Raw genomic sequence first — 25,398 nt, 5'->3', positions numbered from 1 at the left:
TCAAGATAATGAATTAGCAAGTGCAAAAATAATGAGAGTGATGAAATAAAAAATTTCACAAAGTTTGAATGCAAATCTAAGTTCTTCAAAGAGCTAGTGCAAGACACCTATTTATAGGAAAAAAGGTAATGAGATGTCTTAAAAGAAAACTAGCCGTTTATGGCATATCAAAATGTTTCCAACGGTAAGAAATAATTAATTCCAATGGAAACAAATTTGATTGACCATAATTAATTGTGTATCAATCAACCTTTCTATAGCAGACAAAACAAGGCCATGATAATTCCAATTTTGCCCTTAATAAGTGCATTGAAGGGCATTGGTGTAATTTTCAATTTGGTAAAATTTTGTTATTGACACCTCATCCCCTTTTACCCTATATATTGCAATTGATACAATTTGGGGGGATTCAATTTTTCATGCTTCGTTACTCAATTTCTCTCATTCTCTCAAGTTACTCTCAATTTTCTCAGGTTTGTGTACGGTTCCATCCTCTCCATCATCATCTCAGTTTTGTTTGGTCGTCTTTTTTTTTCTGCATGCATGTTTGTTTATGATGTTTCTTTGCTTCTCTTCTTCATGCATGTTAGTCGATTGTGATTTTCTTTAGTTTTTATGTTGTGTTTGTTTTAATTGATTTAGAGATGTTGGTTTAATTTTGTATAATTTTATGAATTTCTGTTTAAAAATTGCTGATTGGGTTTGTTTTGATTTTGCTCTATTATTCTTTTTTTTTTCCTCCATGTATGCGTACTGTTGTTTGGTTTTTTGGTTTTTTTTTTTTTTTTTTGCATGCGTGGATGTTGATTTTGTTGAGTTGGTGTGGTCTTATTTGTTTTGTTTGATTGTGGTATGTGTATGGTGATGATAATTTGGAACTGGTATTAAAAATTCTGGTCTTATTTGTTTTGTTTGGTTGTGGTATGTGTATGATGATGAAACTTTGGAAGTGGTAATATAAATTCTGGTAATGGTATTCATACTGTTTGGTAATGACGAAAATTTTGCATTGGTATTGTTGATGTTGAAAATTTGGTCATTTGATACATTAACTAAACTAAACTATAACAGTGAAGTAATAAATATATAAACAGGTTGACAAGTCCAATTATACAATACCGGTTGTGGGGATCAGAAATGGGATTCTAGAAGTAGTCTTGAAAATTTTCTTGACATCATCAAGTAATGTTTTTGTCAATGTTGTTATTGCTAGAGTACGATGATTCTCATTGTTTCTGTTCTTTGCACGAATAACATGTTCAGGAATGTCTGTAGTAGTTTTGAATCTTATGATTTTTCTATTTAATGGCTCCATCTTGTGTGTAAAAGTATTTTACTGTCACAGTATCAATGCACATTTTCTATTCAATGATTCTTTGGGAGACAATTCAATGACACTGAGCAAGACTCTTAGCTATTTAGCTGAGTTTTGGAATTTGGAAATTTTTTTGGTTGATTTGTTAAAGAAATATACTTTCTATCTGTAATCTATTGTGTAGAAGTCCTTTTCTGGTATAGCATCAATGCAGATTTTCTATTCAATGAATCTTTTAGAAGCATTTGAAAAAATATTTGGTTGATTTGGTTACGTGGTTTTGTTAAGGAATGCAATTACAAATCAGTGTTGTATTGTATAGTGGTTATATGATGAATTGATCTATATTTATGTAGGTTTCACAATGTCTAGGGACTATGACTGTATCAAGGATTTGAAAAAGGATTTAGATGTTTGGAAAATTGGATTTAGGGTTCTTGACTCATGGATTGTCACTGCCAGTAATGGTAACAAACATATGGAACTTATTATTGGAGATGCCAAGGTTAGGAAAATTATTTTGGATTTGTGTGGTGGATAGTTCTTTAAAATTTCTTTTTGTTGATTAGTGTTATGCATCTCAATTTATTTTCTCCTTTTTCTTTTGTTTATGGATTTAGGGTGATCGCATTCATGCCATAACTCGGAACAAAGACCTTGAGCATTGGAAGTCACTGATTGAAGATAACAAGACTTATGTTTTACATAATTGTCTTGTGTTTGATAATGATTCTGCGTTCAAGCATGTTGATCATCCGTTTAAGGTGGTGTTTTGCTTTGGTACAAAGGTGACAAGGAATGACAAGCTAATTGATATTCACTCCCATGAATTCAGATTTAAGTCCTTTAAGGAAATTGAAGATGGAAATTTCAAGCCCGATGTTTTGTATGGTATAGTTGTTGTTCCTTATTGATTAAATTTGTTTGTTTTTGGTTTTTTAAGTGTGAAGATGATAATGACAGTTTTTTTTTTAAGAAATCATTGGTCTTATTCATGAGATCGTAAAGACGTCGGTGTTTGGATCTGGAAAAAAGCTGTGTACCAATCTTGTGCTTAAAGATGAAGCGTATGATTTTATGATTTTTTGACGTTATATTGTATATTTTTTTTGGTAGTGGATATGTGTCTGAGAATGTTGTTGCTGGTGTAGTGGAAACCTGCTTGATGCGACATTATGGGATAAATATTCTTTGGATTTGATGAAATATCTTGCTGAACGAAAGAATACATGTCATGTTGTCTTGATATTAACTCATGCACAGTGTAAACTTGGATGTTAGTATTTTGAGCATGTAATAGTTTGTTAGTTTTTACTGCTGTTTGTAATTTTTTGCATTGATTTTTTGGTTCTTATTTTTCAGATAACGGTAAGCCGAATGATTGTAACAATTGGACTGGCTCAAAGTTGCTTATCAATTTTAAGCATCCAATTGTTGATAGGTTTAAGGCTAGGTATGTTAACTTTGTGTTGTGAATGTTCTTAACCTATTTTAGAGTTGCTCTTATACAATGTAGATTTGATTTGTTTTCAAGGATAGTTTTATGTTTAGGTGTGTCCTGTTGCTGCTAGGTTGATGTCCAGATGCATAGTTGTGTGTTGCTGATCTGTAGCTTTGGTGCTTTGCAGTAATTATAGTTTGTATCAGGCTGTTTTGGTTTTAAAGCTATTTTGTTTAGTTTTAGCATCTTTGGCAGACTTAAGATAGGTAGATTTCCTTACGTAGTTGCATAAATAGTCTCGACTCATGTTTTAGCTTAACCTCGGCTCTATATCAGAGTGTTTGATTATATTAACATACACATAAGTGATGGCTGGTGTTTGACATATAATGCACATTAACTGATATAGTTTGTTGGTAAAGTCATGATTATTTTGGTTAAAATCAATCAAGTTTGTAAAATATAATGATGCCATTGGATCACTTTGGTTGCATACTTTTTTTTGCTGCTTCGACTTGATTAGTCTATATCATCAAACCTTTGTCCATAAGTAGTCCACCAATTTTAAAAAGAGCTGAATTTCACAGGATGATGATGCGGTATAGAGAAGCTTCTTGCTGAGCTTATATTGTTTATTTGCTTTTTCTGATATCTGACTTGATCAAGATTGTGCGGACACTAAAATATTCCAATTTGCCCTTTTAAAGGTTTCCTCTATGATCACTCAATTCTTCTGACATGAAAAATTATGTATGGTATAAAATTATATATAAATTATAATTTAGACACTTAACCAACCATGGTTGTGTACAATCATTTTCAGTATCTATTCTTTTCGCAATTCCTTATATTGTTTGAAATATTGAAATGTCATGTTAATTAGATAGTTTGATTTTGCAGTCTTCAAGCTCATGGTCATGCTCTTACTCAGACTTTGTGTCAAGGTTCAAGTTCTTCTCAGAGGCCGCAAAATGATGAATTCTCGAATCTCTCTCTAGTTAAGCCAATCGGTGAATTTATGAATTTGATGCAGGTTAATTTTATTTATACTTGAAAATGTTTTTAGATAATTGGTTAATGATGTATTTGTATGTTAACTCTGTTATGTAATTTATTTTAGAACACATATTGCATTACTGTTGGAACAACAAACAAGTTTAATCCTAATCAAGAGTGGCTGGTATTATGAGAGCTGTACCAAATGTCCAAAGCCTTCAAGGTCAAATGGTGCTGGCTATAAATGCACATGTGGAGAGGATGTTGAAGTTCCATTAACAAGGTTGTCTATATAAATTTTTATGTGATTAGTTGATATCTTTTGGTTTGGCATATACTTTTTTATTATTATAAATTGTTTTTACAATGAATTCCATCTTTTTTTCAGATATAAGGTGGTTGTGCAAGTTGTGTATGATGGTGATAAATCCGACTTTGTGTTTTGGGACAAGGAATGTCTTCAGATTCTTGGTGTAACTGCTGATGCCCTTAGAAAGACAATGCAAGAGGTAAATTTAATTGTGAGATTTAGTATTAGTTGTACTTTGAATATGTAGTAACTTTGTATATAGGAATTCTGGTTTTTATAATTGTGTTTGTTCCTGAAGGTTGGTGAAGATGATCCTATGATATATCCCAAACATTTAGACAATTTGCTTGGCCTTGAGTTGGCGTTGCGTGTTAAGTATCAGCCATATTATCGTCAGTCATCTGTGCAAGGTTTTTCGTCTGATCCTACTGTGATTCAAAGAATTAAGCGTCACCTTCATCCATATGGTATGCAGTCAAATGTACAAGAAGTTGACGAGGTTTGTTGCTCTTGTTTGTTGATTTAACTTATCTGCAATTTATTTGTTTATTTGTTTAATTTTGACTTGTGTTCGTTTATTCACTTTGTTGTTATAGAATATTGTCAATAATAATCCAACTCAATCATTAGAGTTTAAGAAGATGAGTGCTCCTGCTGAATGTTCAAAAGTAACTCCAGTTGCTGTGGTATGGTTTACTGTTTGCATGTTTTTAATGAGTTCTCATTTTCTTAATATTTGATTCAAGTGGTAGTAGGTTTTATTGATTTTGTTATTTATTTTTTCTGACCTTTGTTTTGATTTTAATTGTGTTGTGCTAGAATATTGTCGGTAACAATTCAACTCAGTCTGTGAAACTTGAACAAGATAGCTCTTATGTTGAATGCTTCAAATCAGTTCCAGTTTCTGAGGTATGTTAATATTATTCTTCTGTATGTTTTTAGTTAATAGTTCACGGCTTAATGTTTGATTTGGATAGTTCGATTAGTATGATTTATTGAAGTGGTAGTAAGTTATATTGATTCTGCGATATATATTTTTGTAAATAATGTTTTGTTTTCTATGTTGTTATAGAATATTGTCTGTGATAATTCAACTCTCCGTGAAAGTTGAGGAGATGACTTCTTCTGTCGAATGCTTGAAACCAGTTCCCATTCCTATGGTATGTCAACATTATCGTTTGAAATGATTTTGATCTATTTATAGGATTGTATAGGATAGCAGAAGTATGCATGTGATGAGTTATGATAGATTGGTTTCCTTGGCACTTTGAATCAGTCACAAGTGTGACTTAAACATAGATCATAAATCTCGCTTTTTCATACAGAAGCAAGAAAATGACATCATACCGACACAAAAGTAATGTTAAAATTACTTAAAGCTGGGAATGAAACTTTTACCTAGTGCAGGCACTTCCACATGAGGTCCTAATTGGGGTGATATCACAGCAGAAGTATTTCTAACATTGAGCAGGAGGACTCAATACAGGCATATAAAAACCTTCTGAAAGGTCAAATTTTTTTTTTTTGCAAAACTCAAAAGGCAGAGGGTCTGGAAATACTTCTGCTCAATGTCTGAAAGGTTGTGACTCATATATAGGTCTGGTTGTTAGAATAATTAATCAAGTACTTAGTGGAGATATTGAAAAGATTGTGACTATTTAGTTTTAACTCCACTAGTTATTGTATTGATTGTGTTGATTAATCTTCCTTATTAATTAGGGGTTAACTAGGAGACTCCTACTACCTATATAAATGTATATTCTCACCACATAATATGATATAATAAACATATTTTCAGTTCTAATATGGTATCTTGAGCTTCTTGATCCAGAGCCATGTCTTCTGCTACGCCTTCTCCTACTCCCTCTGATGCGCAACGCGTAACTGCTGCAGCATCCAAAACCTTCAAACAAGTAGTTTTTGTTAAGCTTGATGATACAAACTACCTTCAATGGAAGCAACAAGTCGAAGGTGTTCTTCGCGGAACGAAGATGGTGAAATTTGTGATTTCACTTGAGATTCCACCGGTTTATCTCACAGATGCAGCACGCGAAGCAGGAACGGAGAATCCTGCTTACACTGAATGGGAAGAACAAGATTCATTGCTCTGCACCTTGATTCTTTCAACAATTTCGCCTTCGCTACTTTCGCGATTCGTTCTCCTTCGCCACTCGTGGCAGGTTTGGGATGAGATTCATAGTTACTGCTTCACGCAGATGAAGACGCGTTCGCGTCAACTTCGATCTGAGCTTAGATCCATTACGAAAGGTTCACGCACTGTCGCTGAATTCATTGCTCAAATTCGCGCAATTTCAGAGTCTCTTGCTTCAATTGGAGATCCAGTCTCTCACAGGGACCTAATTGAAGTTGTTCTTGAAGCACTTCCTGAAGAGTTTGACCCTATTGTTGCTAGTGTGAATGCGAAATCTGAGGTTGTTTCTTTAGATGAACTTGAATCTCAGCTTCTCACACAAGAATCTAGAAATGAGAAGTTCAAGAAAGCTGCTATCGCTGAACCTGTTTCAGTTAATCTCACTAAAACTGCAAATTCAGAATCCCAATCTCATGGTCCTAATTCTCAAAACCACAATTATACTGATGGCACTGGAAACAATCAGTTTCCTAACTCTAACCCTAATTTTGGAGGAAGAAATGGCCAGTTCAGAGGACGTGGTGGCCGTTTTGGTGGTAGATTCAGAGGACGAGGTGGCCGTTTTGGTGGAAGATCCAATGTTCAGTGCCAAATATGTTCAAAAACTGGTCATGATGCAAGCTATTGTCACTACCGTTTCTCTGCCCCACAGTATGATTACTACAGTTCCTATGGCTCACTAGGAGGCTATGGTGCACCTCCAAATGTATGGATTCAAAACATGTCACGTCCTCAGCATTCTGGACAGTTTTTTAGGCCTCCTACACAGTCTCAGGTTGGGAATCAGAGAGGTCAAGCTCCACAGGCCTTCTTAACTGGCTCAGATCCACACAATTCATTCAACAATGTCTGGTACCCTGACTCAGGTGCTACCCATCATGTCACCCCTGATGCATCCAACCTCATGGATTCCATGTCTCTTTCAGGTTTTGATCAGGTCCATATTGGAAATGGACAAGGTTTGGCCATCACCTCTATTGGTTCATTACAGTTTCCTTCTCCCTTACACCCTACTACTACTTTAAAACTAAATAATTTGTTGTTTGTTCCTTCTATAACAAAGAATCTTGTTAGTGTCAGTCAGTTTGCAAAAGACAATAATGTTTACTTTGAATTCCATGCTAATCATTGTTTTGTAAAATCTCAGGACTCTTCTAAGGTGCTCCTAAGAGGTGTTCTTGGACCTGATGGCCTGTATCAGTTTGAGGACACCAAGTCATTCAAGGTTCCTGCTCCTATCTGCCATACTCCTAGAGTCAGCAATAAAGTTTCAGCTCAATATACTTCTTCAACTTTTACTCCTTTAGAAGTCAATCACAGTTTCAGCTCTAGTAATGTTCAGTGTAATAATGTTGAACACTTATCAAATGGTTCAACTAGCAGTTCTGTTAAGTCCTTTCCTTCTTTGTATAGCATTTGGCATAGTAGGCTTTGACACCCTCATCATGAGGTGCTTCAAAGCATTATCAAACTTTGTAATGTCAAATTACCAAATAAAAATATTTCAGATTTTTGCAATGCTTGTTGTCTTGGTAAAGTTCATAGACTTCCTTCCTATGCATCTAAAATGACATATACTAAACCACTTGAGTTAATTTTCTGTGATTTATGGGGTCCTGCACCTGTTGAGTCCTCATGTGGATATACATATTTTCTTACTTGTGTAGATGCCTACTCTAGATACACTTGAATATTTCCCTTGAAACTTAAATCCCACACACTCCACACATTTCAGAACTTTAAGACTATGATTGAGCTTTAATTAAACCACAAAATCATATCTGTTCAAACTGATGGAGGTGGTGAGTTTTTACCCTTCACCAAATATCTTAATGATCTTGGAATCACACACAGATTCACCTGTCCTCATACTCACCATCAAAATGGGTCTGTTGAAAGGAAACATAGGCATATAGTAGAAACAGGCCTCACCCTTTTATCCCATGCTCAAATGCCCCTCAAATTCTGGGATCATGCTTTTCTCACAGCCACTTACCTCATTAATAGACTGCCTACACCAACTTTAGCTAACAAGTCACCTTTCTTTTTACTCAATTTCCAATTTCCAGATTATAAGTTTCTTAAGAGTTTTGGGTGTGCTTGTTTCCCATTTTTAAGACCCTATAACTCTCACAAGCTTGATTTTCATTCCAAGGAGTGTGTGTTCTTAGGGTATTCCAGTCATCACAAAGGTTACAAATGTCTAGATGCTTCTGGTAGAATATTTGTTTCCAAAGATGTGGTGTTTAATGAGGCAAAATTTCCTTTCCATGAACTGTTTCCTTCTCAATCAAATTACCATGTTAAACCAGATGGTCCAACTTTGTCTACCTTCTTACCTACACCTGTCTCAACTGTTAGTTCAAACTCTCATTCTTCTTCATCTGTTGGTTCAGGTTTGTCTGCTCACCACCCTCCATCTATTGAATCTGAACCTGCATCCCCTATTACTCATACTCCTGTCAACTCTTCAAATACATCTCATAGTCCTACTTTTTCATCCACACCTATGAGTGTGCTACATCCCACTCCCATTACTGTTTTATCTCCTTCTCCTTCACAAAACTCCTCTCTTGAGTCTTCTGCTGCCACTATTGACTCTCACTCTGCTAGTCTTGTGTCTCCTCCTCCTGTTCCTCATAGAATTCATCCTAACAACACTCATTCTATGAGAACAAGAGGTAAGCTTGGTATTGTCCAACCCAGACTTCATCCTACTCTCTTACTCACCCATGTTGAACCTACATCATACAAAACTGCTCTAAAAGATCCTAAGTGGCATCTGGCTATGAAAGATGAGTTTAATGCCCTGATGAATAACCAAACATGGACACTTGTATCTCTTCCTGCAAACAGACATGCTATAGGGTGCAAGTGGGTGTTCAGAGTCAAAGAGAACCCTGATGGTACTGTCAATAGGTATAAGGCACGCCTGGTTGCAAAAGGGTTTCATCAGCAAGCTGGGTTTGATTTTACAGAGACGTTTTCACCAGTTGTTAAGCCAGTCACAGTGAGAACAATTTTAACTCTAGCCATTACTCAACATTGGCCTCTCCAACAGCTTGATGTAAACAATGCCTTTCTCAATGGCTTGCTTACTGAAGAGGTATACATGGAGCAGCCTCCTGGTTTTGAAGCTTCTGACAAGAGCCTGGTATGTAAGCTAAATAAGGCACTCTATGGATTGAAACAGGCCCCTAGAGCTTGGTTTGAAAGACTCAAAGCAACTCGTCTTACCTTTGGTTTTAAGTCAAGCAGATGTGACCCTTCATTGTTTACCCTACATACTAAAACTCAATGTATTTTTATTTTAGTATATGTGGATGATATTATCATCACAGGGAATTCTACCACTGCCATTCAACAACTGGTGCATAAGCTTAACTCAGAATTTTCTCTCAAGGATTTGGGAAAACTGGACTATTTTCTTGGCATAGAGGTTCACCATTCACCATCAGGTTCTCTACTCTTGTCCCAATCAAAATATATCAAAGATCTGCTTCAAAGAGCCAACATGATAAATGCCAACAGTATGGCCTCACCTATGGCATCCAGCACAAAATTATCAAAGTTTGGTTCCAACAATGTTTCTGATCCTTCCTACTTCAGGTCTATAGTTGGTGCTCTGCAGTATGCCACTATTACAAGGCCTGAAATCTCCTTCTCTGTGAACAAGGTGTGTCAGTTTCTATCTGCACCTCAGGAGGAGCACTGGAAAGCAGTAAAAAGAATTCTTATATACTTACAAGGAACTCTGCATCATTGCCTACTTCTCACACCTGCCAGTACTACTGAGCCCCTTGCAATCACGGGGTTTTGTGATGCTGATTGGGCTTCAGACCCTGATGACAGAAGAAGTACTTCTGGAGCATGCATCTTTTTGGGTCCTAATCTGGTATCTTGGTGGGCAAAGAAACAAACACTTGTTGCTAGATCCAGTGCAGAAGCTGAGTACAGAAGTCTTGCACAAGCTTCTGCTGAAATAATCTGGATACAGTCTTTACTTAAGGAACTACAAGTAAAAAGTAAAGTCCCTCAAATCTTTTATGACAATCTGAGTGCAGTCTCTTTAGCTCACAATCTTGTGCTTCATTCAAGAACAAAGCACATGGAACTTGATATTTTCTTTATCAGAGAAAAGGTTATCAAAAAGGAGCTGGTGGTCTCTCATGTGCCTGCTCAAGATCAGTGGGCAGATGTTCTCACTAAACCTTTGTCCACTGCTAGATTCATCTATCTTAGAGACAAACTGAGGGTTTGTGACACCCTCGGTTTGAAGGGGGACTGTTAGAATAATTAATCAAGTACTTAGTGGAGATATTGAAAAGATTGTGACTATTTAGTTTTAACTCCACTAGTTATTGTATTGATTGTGTTGATTAATCTTCCTTATTAATTAGGGGTTAACTAGGAGACTCCTACTACCTATATAAATGTACATTCTCACCACATAATATGATATAATAAACATATTTTCAGTTCTAATACTGGTAAGGTAATTGGTCTGGAATCAAAGTTAATCAGTCACAACTAATCAAGTTAAACCCAAAAGGCAGTGGGTCTGGAAATCAAAGTCACAACTAATCAAGTTAATCAGTCACAACTAATCAACTTCATTTTTTTTTTTTTGCAAAACTCAAAAGGCAGAGGGTCTGGAAATACTTCTGCTCAATGTCTGAAAGGTTGTGACTCATATATAGGTCTGGCTTCTGAAAGGTTTAACTTGGTTAGTACTCACATGTGACTGATAAGGAAATTGTTTGTGGAAGAATAATACCCCTTTGATATTTGATCAATGATTAGTACTTATATTTTGTGTGAACTTTAATTGCAAGAGAATTAAATTCGATCTTGATTTATACAGTTTGCTGTATAGAATGACTAGATTTTTTTCGCTCTTGTGTTAACAGGGGTCTGTTTCTGTGAGTGGGAAAAGTGGTCTGGATCAAAGTGGTAGGCGCATTTCTGCAGAACCTGCAAGACGTTCATTTGCTGAGAAGCGTAAAAGAAATATTGCATCTAACGATTGTGATCCAACGCAGTTATCTTCCATTAAGTTGGCTAAATGCACTGACAAGGAGTGATCAGTTACATGTTTTCTTGCCTTTTTGAGGATATGCCATTCTAATGTGCGAAGTTATTTGATCTATGCTCTATAATAGTGGTTTGATGCTTTGCGGAATGGTTCTGGATTATGCAACAGATGTGGCTTTTTTGGTTGATTGTAATATATTAAGTTTGGCAGTGTAACTTGCCACAGTTAACTTTATGTAATTAAATAAGTTGCATGTAATTATGCTAATGTGTTCTTGCACTTTGTTATCTCTATAATCCATCAATTGCATCTAATGTTAAGCGGTTTACATATCAGGTTAAGATTGTTGAGATTTTACGAATTCAAAGTACTGAATTTGGATTGCCATCTTTGGTTGGGAGGAAATTATGCCAACTGCAAGAATGTTTTGAAAAAATTTGATCATGATATTTAGATAATTTATCCAAAGAACGGAGTTTTGGATTTAATCGTCCTTAACAGGTTTAATATTTTTGGATTCACATCAAACAATTGTTCCACAGTTGAATTAGTATATTGTGTTGAAATTTGAAAGAGTGTATGATTTTGCCTGTCAATCATTTCTTTTATTAACTCATGGTTGTTAATTGAACCAATAAATATGTTTTGTGCATATTTTTGGTATTCACTTTCCTGGTTTGAAATGGAACAATACCTTTTTACAAATTAAGCTTATTCTGTAGAAGATGGGCACAGAAAAATAAATTAAATTTCTATCTAAATGCTACAAGTTTGTAAACTTGGTATATGATTGTAAATCAATCTTCATTACTGTAATTAACACCGCGACTTAACGCTGCAATCTACCTTTGCTTGATGTGCTATTCTATCTAATAACAAGTGTCACATAATATTCACAAAGAGAGAAACAATATGACTGCTGATATAATTTGGTTTGAAATTTTAACAATTTGAGAAGAAGTGTAACTGATGTATTCATTCCACCATTGATGCCGCGATTTGATGCAGCAATCTACCTTTAACTTGATGCGCAGGCTATCCTCTCTCTCTCTTTTTTTTTTTTATGAAATCATTGTAACTTGGTCTGTTATATGCTTCAACTCTTTTTCAATCTTTTTTACTTGATTCTTCAGCAATTTTAATTGATTCAAATGTATTGTTCGACATAGATTCTCTATTAGAATGGTGCCATTATCTTGGTATGTTTTTTTTTCCTTCTTTTAAATTGAACTTGGTAGTGCTCAAATCTTCATTTTTTACTCTTTTACATTCATATATTTTGCAGGCTGGTCTTTTTGTATATGACATTTTCTGGGTTTTCTTCACTTTTGTAATGGTTAGCGTTGCGAAATCATTTGATGCTCCAATCAAGGTTAAAATCTTTGCTGAGTGCAATGGAAATATTTGTTTGTAATTTTTATACACGATCGTGTTAATTTTTGTAGTCTACTGGCCATGATAACTATCTGATAAAAAAAACTTATGAAGTTCTTTCTAATTTTGTTAATTAAATTGTTTTGCCGCTTTTGTTCCCCACAACAGATTCTACAAGGCCATTTTCAATGTTTGGACTTGGTGATATTGTTATCCGAGGTAATATTACTCTGTTGATGCATTGATGTCTTTATTTTGTGAAATTGAATCTAAAAATACAGTTTAGTTCTTAGTATAAATTTGGTGTTAGATTTTTTCCAACTGTGCTGGGTAGATTGAGACAATGGAGAAGGGAAAAATAATTTTGACTTTTTTATTTGACAATAATTTAGACTTATTTACAGTGTGCATTTCTCCTTGCTGTCACAACATGACTTCAAGTTTTTGGGACTTAAAATCGCCATGAATTTGCTAGAAATGGTTTGTTAAAATGCCTGCTCTAACCGGTCCTATGGGGAACTGTAATACTAATGAAAAATGTATAAGGGAATGGATGGAATGGAAAGGATATGTATCCCTTCTTCTCCCTGTTTGGATGATTAATTGATTGAACAAAGTGGAAGAGTCACAAATGTAAAGTTTCTTTATAGGTTCTATAACCTGCAATTTGAAAGGGAACAAAAAAAAATGAGGGTTCGAAAAGGGAATGACTACTCTCTGTTTCTTCCATTTGATAAGTTTGTAAACTTCCAAACAATGAGATTTTTCATTAACCCTTTCATTATTTATACATATATAAATATAGTGATGGAGTTAGAAAAACTGTTTTGACAATTTGCAAGAATAGTTCGTCATGCATTCGAAGACTGATATACATTGCAGGGAGGTACATTTATGGTGTCCTCTTTATATGCAAGAGAGAAGCTAATATGGAGACATTTCATAAGTTTTGATGGATGTTTTTTAAAAGTGATATTTTGTTGGAGGGATTAAATTGATTGAAGTTCTCCAATTTAAGAGTTAAATCATCTGATTCCCACAATTTTAAAACCAAAATAGTCATCCGCGCAGAGAAACATGCTAACAATATGTTTTTATTATTCTGTTCAGGGGCGATTGGTGCCGAATGGTTGAAAGCATTCAAAGGCTGTATTGAGAATCCATAAACCATGTTGTTGTAATAGTAAGTAGAAGGCTCCGATGAAGTACTCAATTCCTTTTTTTGAGTGATAGTTGTATGCCGGAGATAAGATTTGATCACCTGGTATTTACGCATTTGGGGTTGGTTCATTGTATCCCTGGCCAATTTTTTATTTAAGTATTTACTCTTACAATAAATTTTACAAATTTGTAATTTTTTAATAAGTGAGGGTAGAGTAGATAAGGCATTGAATTTTGAGTCCTGAAATCATCATCTTAGAAGAGAATCCGCCCTTTATACAGGCAAACGAGGATCTAACATTTTCTTTGTTAGATGGTGTGAATAATCGAACACTAATTTTATTTTATTGGCATCTCACCTTGTGTTGGTCGAGTATGCATTTCGGTCAAGTGACGAAGATGCGAACTTGAAACCATCAACTCAATTTATTCAAACCTTAATTATAGTTTGATAGTCTAAATATTTGGTATATGAGTATGAGCAGTTAAAACATTTGTGATTTGTCGAAACTCGTTGTGTGCTTTTCTTTGCTCATATGAATAGTGTTTGTTTCAGTGACTTGCATCATAAGTTATTTAATGTTGTGCATGTTTGTTCGCTTTTTTCTTTTTCAAGCTGAGATCAAGGGAATAATATCAGTTTATGTAACTAGCAGAATAAGTGTTTCTTAGTTATGGTTTTTTTTTTCTTCCTCACTAGACTAGCATTAGACAATGAAGAACCAAAATTCTTATTATGCAAACTTCGTTCTCAAATTTAAGAAGAATGACAATGTTTTGTAATTTGAATATTCTCTTTTAGAGCAATTTTAAAAAAAAAATACGTAATTCAACCCGTGCGAAGCACGGGTTTGTAACTAGTTTTGTTATGAAAACAAATCACGTTGCAGCCTATGACCTATGTAATACATTATAATCGATTACATTTATTTGAAAAGGAAGCTTGCTGAAACAATTTTAATGAAAATTGATTGTATAGAAATCATAATCAATTATATTCGTCCTTTGAAAACATGGTTAGCATCTTCCTTTGAAAGCATCAACATATTGTTTACAATTTAGAGAACAAAACAAATGCATGCTAAAATGATTTTAATGGTCAAAAAAATTTCCATGATAACTTATGATTTTTCATGCAAAAATATATTTTTATGTAAAATCACTTTCATCTAAAAAAATCATTGCGAGTGTGTGATTTATTTTAATGAGAGCTTTTTCTACTACTTACATAAAGTCCTAATATAAATAAAAATAAAATCCAAGACTAGAAAGCTTGAATCTTCTTTTCCGCTTTTTGCATCTTTGTTATTCTAGGACTTCTTTTGTCAATCATCAAAACCATTGTAATTATGTCAATGAATATATTCACATTCTCCCCCTTTTTGATAATGACAAACATCTCTTGGAGTGATTTGCTCAATGAAAGGGTTAGATCAATAATAATCAATAATAAAATATATGACAGAGATAAGTGCAGATTTATCTCCCCCTCACTATATGCAAACAACTAAAATCTACTCCCCCTGAAACATGCAAATCACATAACTCTTCCCCTTTTGGCATTATCAAAAAGCGGGAAAGAAACAATCATGGCAAGACATATATTCAGGAAAATTGAAAGCAAAAAATAAAATAAAAATTAAGCGAAAAGAATGAACCATTTTTGCTTCTCTTGAATTTGCAATTTCATTTTGGAGAAGAACTTTTGATAAAGTCACCATATGATGCATAGCCAATATTCTTGTAATAATAGGAGAACTTCTTTATCTCTCCCCTCCATGTGCTTTGAATAACCTTTATAATTGTACCAACTTTTAATTCATGGCCTTCAAGCACACCTATAAAACAAAATCAAGTTTTGACTTTTGGTACCCAAATCATTTTGGGTCCTTGTGAGTTAGTTTTAGACAATGTGCCATTTGAAATCCACTTCACTTTCTCATGCATACCATTGTTCTTTCTAATATTACAAATAGAAGATGTATGACCTTCTCTTCCACAATAAAAAAATTTAACAAAAGGGGAACTTGAGGTTTTGTTGGGAGAAAGAATTTTCTAAAAAGTTTTTCATGATTTTTCGGATGATATCCCAAACCGGCTTTATTATAAGTTCCCTTTTGATTTCCCAAAATGATGTTCAAGTTTTCTCTTCCCATTGTGAATTTAGCAAGTGTGTTTTGCAAATCCTCAATTTTATTTTTCAAAATATTGCAATCATCACACTTCAAAATATTATCCTTTTTATTTTCACAAGAGGTACAAGAAGATACTTCACTTACAAAAACTTGTTTCTCTTTAAGAATTACTATTTCCTTATTTAAAGTGCCAATTTTTGATTCAAGAGTGGAAATAGTTTTCTTAGAGGTAGAAACAATTTTTCTAAGTTTAGTTGACTCATCATTTAATTCTTTACAAATAGTAAATTACTCATCATAAGTTAAGTCATATTCAGATTCAATAGAATTTACCTCATCTTCCTCATGGTTTGCCATGAAACATGAATATGCTACTTCATTTTGCGATTCATCGGATGAGTTTGTATCTTTGTCATCCCAAGCAATATAAGACCTCTTTCCTTTTGTATATCTCTTTTGACTTAAAGGACATTTGGATTTTATGTGACCCGTTTCACCACACTTGTAGCATTTTGGATTGAATGAAGTTCTTTCATTGATTCTAGCGTTGAGAGCAAGACCTTTCGTTTTCTTTTCACCTTCTTCGCTATCAATGAGACGATTCAATTCAAGCTCATGTTCCTGCAATTCTCCAAACAAAGTAGCCAAAGACATAAAAGATAAATCTTTAGATTCACAAATAGCAGTCACTTTCGGTAGCCAACTTCGACTCAAGCATCTAAGAACTTTGTTAATTAAATCCTCGTTATTAAAAGTTTTTCCAAGAGCTCTGAGATGATTAATTATATGGATAAATCGTTTTTGCATATCTTGGATGCTTTCTCCCAATTTCATCCTAAATAATTCATACTCATGAGTCAATGTGTTCATTCGAGCCGTTTTGACCTCGGTAGTACCTTCATGGGTCAATTTAAGGGTATCCCATATTTCCTTGGCGGTTGTACAATTTGATACGCGATAGAATTCATTAACGCTTAATGCAGTTGTAATAATGTTCTTAAGAATTCATTAACACTTAATGCAGTTGTAATAATGTTCTTAGCTTTCAAATTGTATTGAACATTTCTCTTTCCATCTTTGGTCCAAAGGGATCTTGGTTTATTCACCACAGCATTATTGACTAAATGAGTGGGAATAAATGGACCATTTTCAATAGCATCCCAAATATCACAATCAATTCCCTCAATGAAAATTTTAATTTTGTCTTTCCAATAATCATACCCTTCACCATTGAAAGATGGGGGACAATTACGAAACAGAAGCCCAAAAAAAACAGGTCAAATTCTGCCACCGAGCCCTGAAAATCGGCCACCGATTTTCTGCTTCCAGAGTTCCAATTTCTTCAATATTGAGTCACTTTCACAACAATCTCCACCTTGACTCTAAATTAGTGATGATGCCAATTTAACATCAACACCTTGATGCTCTCTCCCTTGCTTCCCACTACACCAAGTAGCTCCACAAGTTTACACCCTAACCTCTTCAACCATCGGAATGCCTTCCGCCCTTTTGAAGATCCTTGTGTCCAAACTACTCAAGGAATTTTAGGTGGTTCCACAAGTACACACCTTAAACACTTCAGCCATCGGAATGTCTTCCGCATTCTCGAAGGTCCTTGCAGTCTAACTACACTATAAATTTTAGGTAGTTCCACAAGCATTCACCTTAACCTTTTCAGTCATCGGAACGTCTTCCGCTTTCTCGAAGAGTCCTTGCAGTCCAACTACACTAGGAATTTTAGGTAACTCCACAAGCATTCACCATAACATCTTCAACACAGGACATCCCCCGCTTCCTTGAAGGTCTCCTTGCATCCAAGCACAACCAGGAGTAGAAAACAGCAGGAGAAAAGAAGAAAGAACACAAAAGAATTTGTTGACCCAGTTCGGTCCAAATTGACCTGGTGAGTAATGATGAGTAACTTTACAAAAAGAGATATCAATGGGTTACAAGAATAAGTATCCCTCCTAATTCTACCCAAATCCCCAATCTCTTCCCGTAACCAAGACTCAATCCTAATAGTGTTTCCCAAGGTGAATCAACCCTCAAACCCTAGTGTTTGTTCCCAAGAGACAAACTCTATACAAACCCTAGTTTTGTTGTTTCCTTTCTAAACCATTGTTTCAGCCCCCTCTATCGCAGAGTTTAGTTTGATACAAGGTCTATATTTATAGTAAAAGTATCACTTAAAATTTGGAACAAATATGCACCCAAAAATATGTTTCTGTTATTCGCTGCCAATACACCATTGTGCCACGTTACGATCCAATCGTGCCACGTTTTTTCCAGTGACTTGCCTCATAACAGAAACATCCCATCGTGCCACGTTGCCCTTCAATCATGCCACGATTCCTATAGAACCTGATTTTAAGTTAACTCTCACAATTCTCCACCTTGACTTCAAATCAGCGATGATGCTAATTTAACATCAACCACCATTGATGCTATTTCCTTTGCTTCCCACTACACCATGTAGCTCCACAAGTTTACAATCTAACCTCTTAAACCATCGGAATGCCTTTCGCCCTTTTAAAGATCCTTGTGTCCAAACTACTCAAGGAATTTTAGGTAGTTCCACAAGTGCACACTTTAACCTCTTCAGCCATCAAAATGTCTTCCGCCTTCTCGAAGATCCTCGTATCAAACTACACTAGGAATTTCAGGTTATTCTACAAGACTATACCATACTTCTTTAACACAGGACATCTCCCGCTTCCTTGAAGATATACTTGTGCCCAATCACCCTAGGCTTTTAGAGTAATCCACAAGTATACACCTTAACCCCTTCAGCCATCGGAATGTCTTCCATCTTCTCGAAGGTCATTGCAGTCCAACTACACTAGAAATTTTAGGTAGTTCCACAAGCATTCACCATAACATCTTTAACACAGGACATCTCCCGCTTCCTTGAAGATCTCCTTGCATCCAATCACCCTTGGCCTTTTTTTAGGGTAATCCCGCAAGCCGTGCTATACATTCTTCAACCGCCGGAATGCCTTCCGTCTTCATGAAGAAATCCCTTGCTCACCACTAGAGTATAGCACTCAAGGTCTTCCATAGTCGTACCATTACCGGTGTGTTCAACTCCACCTCAAGATGAGCGCACTCTACCTCAACTAGCAAATGCATACATCCCACTATGTTTTCAACCTTGAAACACCACCTCAACAGGTAGATCATGAGTATTGTTGCCTCTGCCTCTCTAGACTGATCATGAGTATTCTTACCACTGCATTTCCAGGCTGATGTTGAGTGTTTAACGTCTCTCCAGACGACCACCGCTCCACTAGGCATCATTCTGATGAGTCAATAATTAGTTAGTTTTAATATAATATTTAAGTCCTTTTTAATTAGATTTAAGTATATTTTATTTTAATATTATTTCCTTTTAGAACTATTTTACTTCAGTTGCATATTATTATATTTTAGGAACAAATATTTGAAAGATGGAGTCTTGGAGCAAAAGAAAGGAGAATTGGAGCTGATTCATGCCAAAAATATGAAGATCTCATATAAAAACATCTTGTGCAAGAATTCATGCTAAAAATATGAAGATCTCATACAAAAATATCTTATGCAAAGAATTTGATGATCCTTCACCAAAATATGAAGATTTGATACGAAAATATGAAGCCAACCAATAGAAGCTTGACACGCCCCCAATTTACCTTTTGCTGCTTTTGCTTCAAAGACAAGCTACCTATTAGTTTCTTGTGGAACATTCTAGTAATTAGTTGCTTAGGTTTTAAGTCGACAAAAGACTATAAATAGAGTAGCTAGCTATCACAACAATTCCTCTTTTGTTCTTGGAATAAAAGTTCACCTTTATTTTATTGTTATTTACTTTTATGTTCTTCTTCTTCTCCTCTTCTATGTCTACAATGAACGTGAGTAAGTAGACACTTCTTGTCTTGGGATTGTTGAATAAGTCTAAATGACATAATCGTAATCAAACCAAACCAAGCATTAAACCTTAATTTTATATGTAACCTTAATTTCTAATCTAAATTCACCGTTTTAACATGAATTAACCATTATCAAACTGTGGAAGCGAACGCGGAGGGTTTGATAATTGTTAATTCATCATCTCAAATGTCAATTCATAAAGCGAACGCGGAGCTTTGATATTGGAACAAGTGAATTTAGACAAGGATTGCGAAACATGAGAATAGTCTAACAAACCTTGAGACACATAAAGTTTCGAGCTTCAAGGGTTCCAAAGGCAATCAACCATGAGAATAGGCGTGGTTGTTGGAGGAACACACTCACTGAGACCGATAGGAGATGTGATAGGCCAAAGAGAAACTTGTCTTTAGAAATTAGGTCTAACGTAAAGTTATAAATTTAAGGGTTTGTTTGTGAAGGACTTGTATTTAGATGAACCAATAATCCCAAGGCTCTTTTATTTTTATTCTTTTCTTTTAATTAAAAATCCAAACTTTAATCTAAAACTCTTTTCTAATCCTTATTGATAGTTAATTGAATTCATAACTCCCTGACGGAACGATATCTTTTCATTACTACAACGGTAAACCGTGCACTTGCTGTTTATCCCATCAAGTTTTTGGCGCCGTTGCCGGGGAGTTATTGCAATTTGATTAATTTTATTTAACGATTAGACCAAAAAAAAAAAACACACACACACACACACACACACATATATATATATATATATATATATATATATATATATATATATTAATAAAATATTCTTTTTTTTTTCTTCTTCTATCTTGTCTATTTCATTCTTTTTACCGGTACCTTCTTGGAAACACAAAATAATATCGATATGGCTGAGGAGCGCACTCTTAGAGAGTATGCAATCCCATCTTCAGATGAGCCATATGTTGTTATTGTGTACCCAACAGTTGGTAATAATTTTAAAATAAAACCTGCACTTATTTACTTAGTGCAGCAAAATCAATTTTCCGGATCACCCATTGAGGATCCGAATTTTCATATTTCTACTTTTTTAAGACTCAGTGGAACCTTGAATGCAAACCAAGAGGCCGTAAGGCTGCGCCTCTTTCCTTTTTCTTTAAGGGATAGAGCTAATGCTTGGTTTCATTCATTGGAAGTTGGTTCTATCACTTCATGGCACCAGATGAGGCAAGCTTTTCTTGCCCGATTCTTTCCCTATTCTAAAACTGTTCAATTAAGGAATCAAATCACACAATTCACTCAAAAGGATGGGGAATCTCTTTACGATGCTTGGGAGCGATTCAAAGAAATGCTTAGACTTTGTCCCCATCATGGTTTAGAGAAGTGGCTTATTATTCACACTTTTTATAATGGTCTTTTGTGTACCACAAAAATCTATGTTAATGCAGCTACAGGTGGAGCTTTGATGAATAAAACATACACATGAGCATATGCTTTGATCGAGGACATGGCACAAAACCACTATCAGTGGACCTACGAAAGGGACATCACTAATGTTGCTCCTTCACCCTCTAAAAAAGAGGCAGATATGTATGCAATTTCTACCCTTGATCATCTATCTGCTAAGTGGGCACACTTTTTCAAAAATTTGATAAATTAAGTGTAAGTGTTGTCACATCTACTCCTGTTTCACGACCATGTGAATTTTGTGGAATAATTGGCCATACTAGCGTTGAATACCAACTAGGAAGTGTTGTTGAAAGTCCCGAGTAATTAAACTATGATAAATATAATCAAGGGATGAGGCCAAACCAAATTTTTTTATAACAAAACACCTCAAAATCCCTTTGGACAACAAACAGCACCGCCCGATTATGCAAACAACCAAGGAGTCCCTCAAAAATCCAGCTTGGAAATTTTACTAGAAAATTATGTTATGGATCAATCCAAGGAATTTCAAGAACTTAAAAATCAAATTGGATTTTTGAATGACTCTGTTGTCAAGCTTACATCTAAAGTGGACTCCATTTCTACTCACCAAAAATTGCTAGAAACTCAAATCTCTCAAGTAGCCCAACAAGCGGCTGCTTCCTCTCCTACATGTCAAACTGAAACCAACCCCAAAGACCAAATAAGTGCTATTACTCTTAGGGATGGTAAACAATTAGATTACTCTGTTGTCAAAGCTATGAACAATGAAGGAGAGATAGGGAGTGATGAGCCTCAAGGTGAGAAAGCCATAGGAGAAAATGATAAGTCATATGTTTCACCATCATGAGCCTAAAATTCCATTAACACAAGATTTTGTTAAATCAAAGTTAGATGACAAGTTTAGGAATTTTATTGAAATACTTTTGAACAAATTGCCATTTAAACTTAAAAATCTAGAAAGATTTTCCATACCTTGTGTCATAGGATCTAAAACCTTTGAGAAAGTCATGTGTGATCTGGGAGAGAATGTTAGTTTGATGCCATTGTCTCTTTCTGAAAGATTGGGTATAGGATAGATAATTAGTTAGTTTTAATATAATATTTAAGTCCTTTTTAATTAGATTTAAGTTTATTTTATTTTAATATTATATCATTTTAGAGCTATTTTACTTCAGTTGCATATTATTATATTTTAGGAACAAATATTTGAAAGATGGAGTCTCGGAGCAAAAGAAAGGAGAATTGGAGTTGATTCATGCAAAAAATATGAAGATCTCATATAAAAATATCTTGTGCAAGAATTCATGCTAAAAATATGAAGATCTCACACAAAAATATCTTGTGCAAAGAATTTGAAGATCCCTCACCAAAATATGAAGATTTGATACGAAAATATGAAGCCAACCAATAGAAGCTTGACACGCCCCCAATTTACCTTTTGCTGCTTTTGCTTCAAAGACAAGCTACCTATTAGTTTCTTGTGGAACATTCTAGTAATTAGTTGCTTAGGTTTTAAGTCGACATAAGACTATAAATAGAGTAGCTAGCTATCACAACAATTCATCTTTTGTTCTTGGAATAAAAGTTCACCTTTATTTTATTGTTATTTAATTTTATGTTCTTCTTCTTCTTCTTCTTCTCTTCTATGTCTACAATGAACGTGAGTGAGTAGATTTTTCTTGTCTTGGGATTGTTGAATAAGTCTAAATGACACAATCGTAATCAGAACAAACCTTAAACCTTAATTTTATGTAACCCTAATTTCTAATCTAAATTCACCATTTTAACATGAATTAACCATTATCAAACTGTGGAAGTGAACGCGGAGGGTTTGATAATTGTTAATTCATCATCTCAAATATCAATTCATAAAGTGAACGCGGAGCTTTGATATTTGAACAAGTGAATTTAGACAAGGATTGCGAAACATGAGAATAGTCAAGAAAACCTTGAGATACATAAAGTTTCGAGCTTCAAGGGTTCCAAAGGCAATCACCCATTAGAATAGGCGTGATTGTTGGTGTAACGCCCATTTTAATTATTTAATTATTTTAATGAGTTTTAGCATATGTTTATATGATTTATGTGATCTATGAGATTTACGTGATTTATATGATTTTTATGTGATTAAGTGATTTATCAGATTATATGATTTATGTGAAGTTATGTGATTTTTAGAGATGTTATGAGATGTTGTGACTTGTTTTATTGTTTAATAAAATAAGATTGAAAATAAAAATAAATATAGAGATGTGGCGCTGTTTTATAAATTTAAAGAGTTTAGTGGTTAAAGAGGAAATAGAAAGAATAAGAAGAGGTGTTATAAATAGAAGGAGTAAGGTTTAGAAAAGTTTTACTGAACGTCTGTTTTTGGAGAAAAGAGGAGAAAAGTCAAGAGAAGAGGAGAAGAGAGAGAGCTGCGATTTCTGCAATAATAAGGTAAGGGTGAGACTATCTTTCACTAATATTAAACTTGTGATTCATTAGATTGCATCTAACATGAGTTAGGATGAATTTGTGAGGAATTAAGAATTAGGGTTAATGAGCGGTTTCGATGAATTAGATGATGAAAATTGGATGAATTGATGTAAAAATTGTGAACAGACATTAGATAATCCGTAGGATGATTATTAGAGGCTGTTTTGTGATTAGAACCTAAAGATTAGGTGAAATTTTGAGAAAAACAGAATTCTGGCCGTACTGACATTGATCGCTCGCCGCAGCGAGCATCATCGCTCGCCGCAGCGAGCTATGAACATCACCGCTCGCCACTGCGAGCAACCTCTTTACTCGCCACCACGAGCAAGTCCACTCACCTCGTGAGCAAGCCTTTTGAGACTCCAGGAAGCATGTTTACTCGCCACCGCGAGCAATCCCACTCGCCGCAGCGAGCAAGTAGCCCATTCTGCCCAATTTAATTTATCGCGATACTTTCGCACATGTAGCTTAAAGATGGACCTTGAGTAGGGAATGAATGATGTTTAAGTTATTAGAAGCTGGCCTGAAAGACTAAGTTAGAAGGACTAAATTAGTAATGATGTGAAATTGTTATATATGCACTTTATGTGTTATTTATGAAGCTTATGTTGATGTGATGTTTATGTTGTTAACTATCATTTGATGCTGTTAAATTACGATGTTGTTATGATATGAATTTATGAGTGCTGCATTTGTTGCTGTTTTGCTGTTGTTGACCATTTAATGTCATATGTCCGTCTAAGTTGTAAAGATTTAAGAAGTTGTCCATGTTAATGGAATTATAAGAGATTTTCATGATGTTGTCTAAGTTGTAGGAAGTTGAGTCCATTGCATACTCATTAAAGATGGGGGCTTGATGCCCTGGAGCTTTACTCAATTTACGTTGGGGGCTTGATGCCCTGGAGCTTTTGCTCACTTTTATTGGGGGCTTGATGCCCTGAAGAGCCTATTTACGCTCATATATGTTGGGGGCTTGATGCCCTGTATTGGTACCACATGCATTTGCATTATCAAGATGTCTAAGATGATTCAAGATGGTTTAAGACATTAGGAGTTGCATAGTCGAGTTTGATGCATTGTCGAGTCAAGATGTTAATTGTGATACTTTAACGAAGTGATATGTGATGATGTTATGATTAAGATGTTATGTGATGAAATATTTGTATGATGTTATGTGACGATGATTATGATTGTTATATGATATATATTGCTAAGATGATTGATGATTAACTATGTATTTTAATATAATAGTTGAATTATATGAAGTTTATGTTGTTAAATGTATTTAATGAGTTACCTGTTTAATATTATTGTTTGAGAAATCTCACCCTTTCTGCTTGAAAATGTTGCTCTTCGTATAAGTAACTTGCAGGTAATCAAGATTAGGCGTAGTCGTGAGTGGACTCCTCACATTGTGTCTTTAGGTGCTCTGATACGTAACGGGATGGGAGTTTTGACATTGTTTTCCTAATCTTTACGTATATTCTTATGAGATTTTTAATGAAGTTGTCGGATTGAACTAATTATGATGTTTAGACTATTTATGAGACTTTTATGGTGAGGCCTTAGTGCCAACGACTATTTATGACGTTGAAATGATTCCGCTGCGAGATTTTAAAGACTATGTTGTTATATATTTGAAGGATAAATATTTATTTAATCCATTTACGATTTTTATGAAATGTGAC

At 34.9% G+C, this 25,398-nt stretch overlaps 2 protein-coding genes and 1 non-coding gene across 3 annotated transcripts; 2 read left to right on the top strand and 1 right to left on the bottom strand.

The window, feature by feature from the left end:
* Positions 1 to 422: 422 nt before the first annotated feature.
* On the top strand, positions 423 to 4,646 carry LOC146945935 (uncharacterized). Its single transcript, XM_085748119.1, has 10 exons — positions 423 to 473; positions 1,672 to 1,820; positions 1,936 to 2,206; positions 2,292 to 2,382; positions 2,467 to 2,591; positions 2,678 to 2,768; positions 3,657 to 3,789; positions 3,872 to 4,035; positions 4,141 to 4,261; positions 4,361 to 4,646. Exons 2-10 carry the CDS (start codon positions 1,680 to 1,682, stop codon positions 4,586 to 4,588), a joined length of 1,365 nt encoding a protein of 454 aa, XP_085604245.1. The 5' UTR covers positions 423 to 473; positions 1,672 to 1,679; the 3' UTR covers positions 4,589 to 4,646.
* A 16-nt stretch (positions 4,647 to 4,662) lies between these two features.
* Positions 4,663 to 11,536, top strand: LOC146945934 (uncharacterized). Its single transcript, XM_085744208.1, has 3 exons — positions 4,663 to 4,748; positions 4,882 to 4,971; positions 11,125 to 11,536. Exons 1-3 carry the CDS (start codon positions 4,704 to 4,706, stop codon positions 11,296 to 11,298), a joined length of 309 nt encoding a protein of 102 aa, XP_085600334.1. The 5' UTR covers positions 4,663 to 4,703; the 3' UTR covers positions 11,299 to 11,536.
* Positions 11,537 to 21,071: 9,535 nt separating this feature from the next.
* LOC146945933 (small nucleolar RNA R71) lies at positions 21,072 to 21,178 on the bottom strand. The gene has a single exon (XR_015029469.1). It is a non-coding gene; the product is annotated as a small nucleolar RNA R71 (small nucleolar RNA).
* Positions 21,179 to 25,398: the final 4,220 nt, after the last annotated feature.

Source organism: Medicago sativa, chromosome 2 (assembly GCF_051527215.1).
Source record: "Medicago sativa cultivar Bolivia chromosome 2, Bolivia_mono, whole genome shotgun sequence".
NCBI classification, from domain to species: Eukaryota; Viridiplantae; Streptophyta; class Magnoliopsida; order Fabales; family Fabaceae; genus Medicago; species Medicago sativa.
This window is presented reverse-complemented; position numbering and strand designations above follow the sequence as displayed.

Coding starts and splice junctions, on each gene's coding strand:
- LOC146945935 (XM_085748119.1), top strand. CDS start 1,680: ATGTCTAGGGACTATGACTGTATCAAGGATTTGAAAAAGGATTTAGAT. Junction 1,821..1,935: donor TTATTATTGGAGATGCCAAG/GTTAGGAAAATT, acceptor TTATGGATTTAG/GGTGATCGCATTCATGCCAT. Junction 2,207..2,291: donor CAAGCCCGATGTTTTGTATG/GTATAGTTGTTG, acceptor TTTTTTTTTAAG/AAATCATTGGTCTTATTCAT.
- LOC146945934 (XM_085744208.1), top strand. CDS start 4,704: ATGAGTGCTCCTGCTGAATGTTCAAAAGTAACTCCAGTTGCTGTG. Junction 4,749..4,881: donor AAGTAACTCCAGTTGCTGTG/GTATGGTTTACT, acceptor GTGTTGTGCTAG/AATATTGTCGGTAACAATTC. Junction 4,972..11,124: donor AATCAGTTCCAGTTTCTGAG/GTATGTTAATAT, acceptor TTGTGTTAACAG/GGGTCTGTTTCTGTGAGTGG.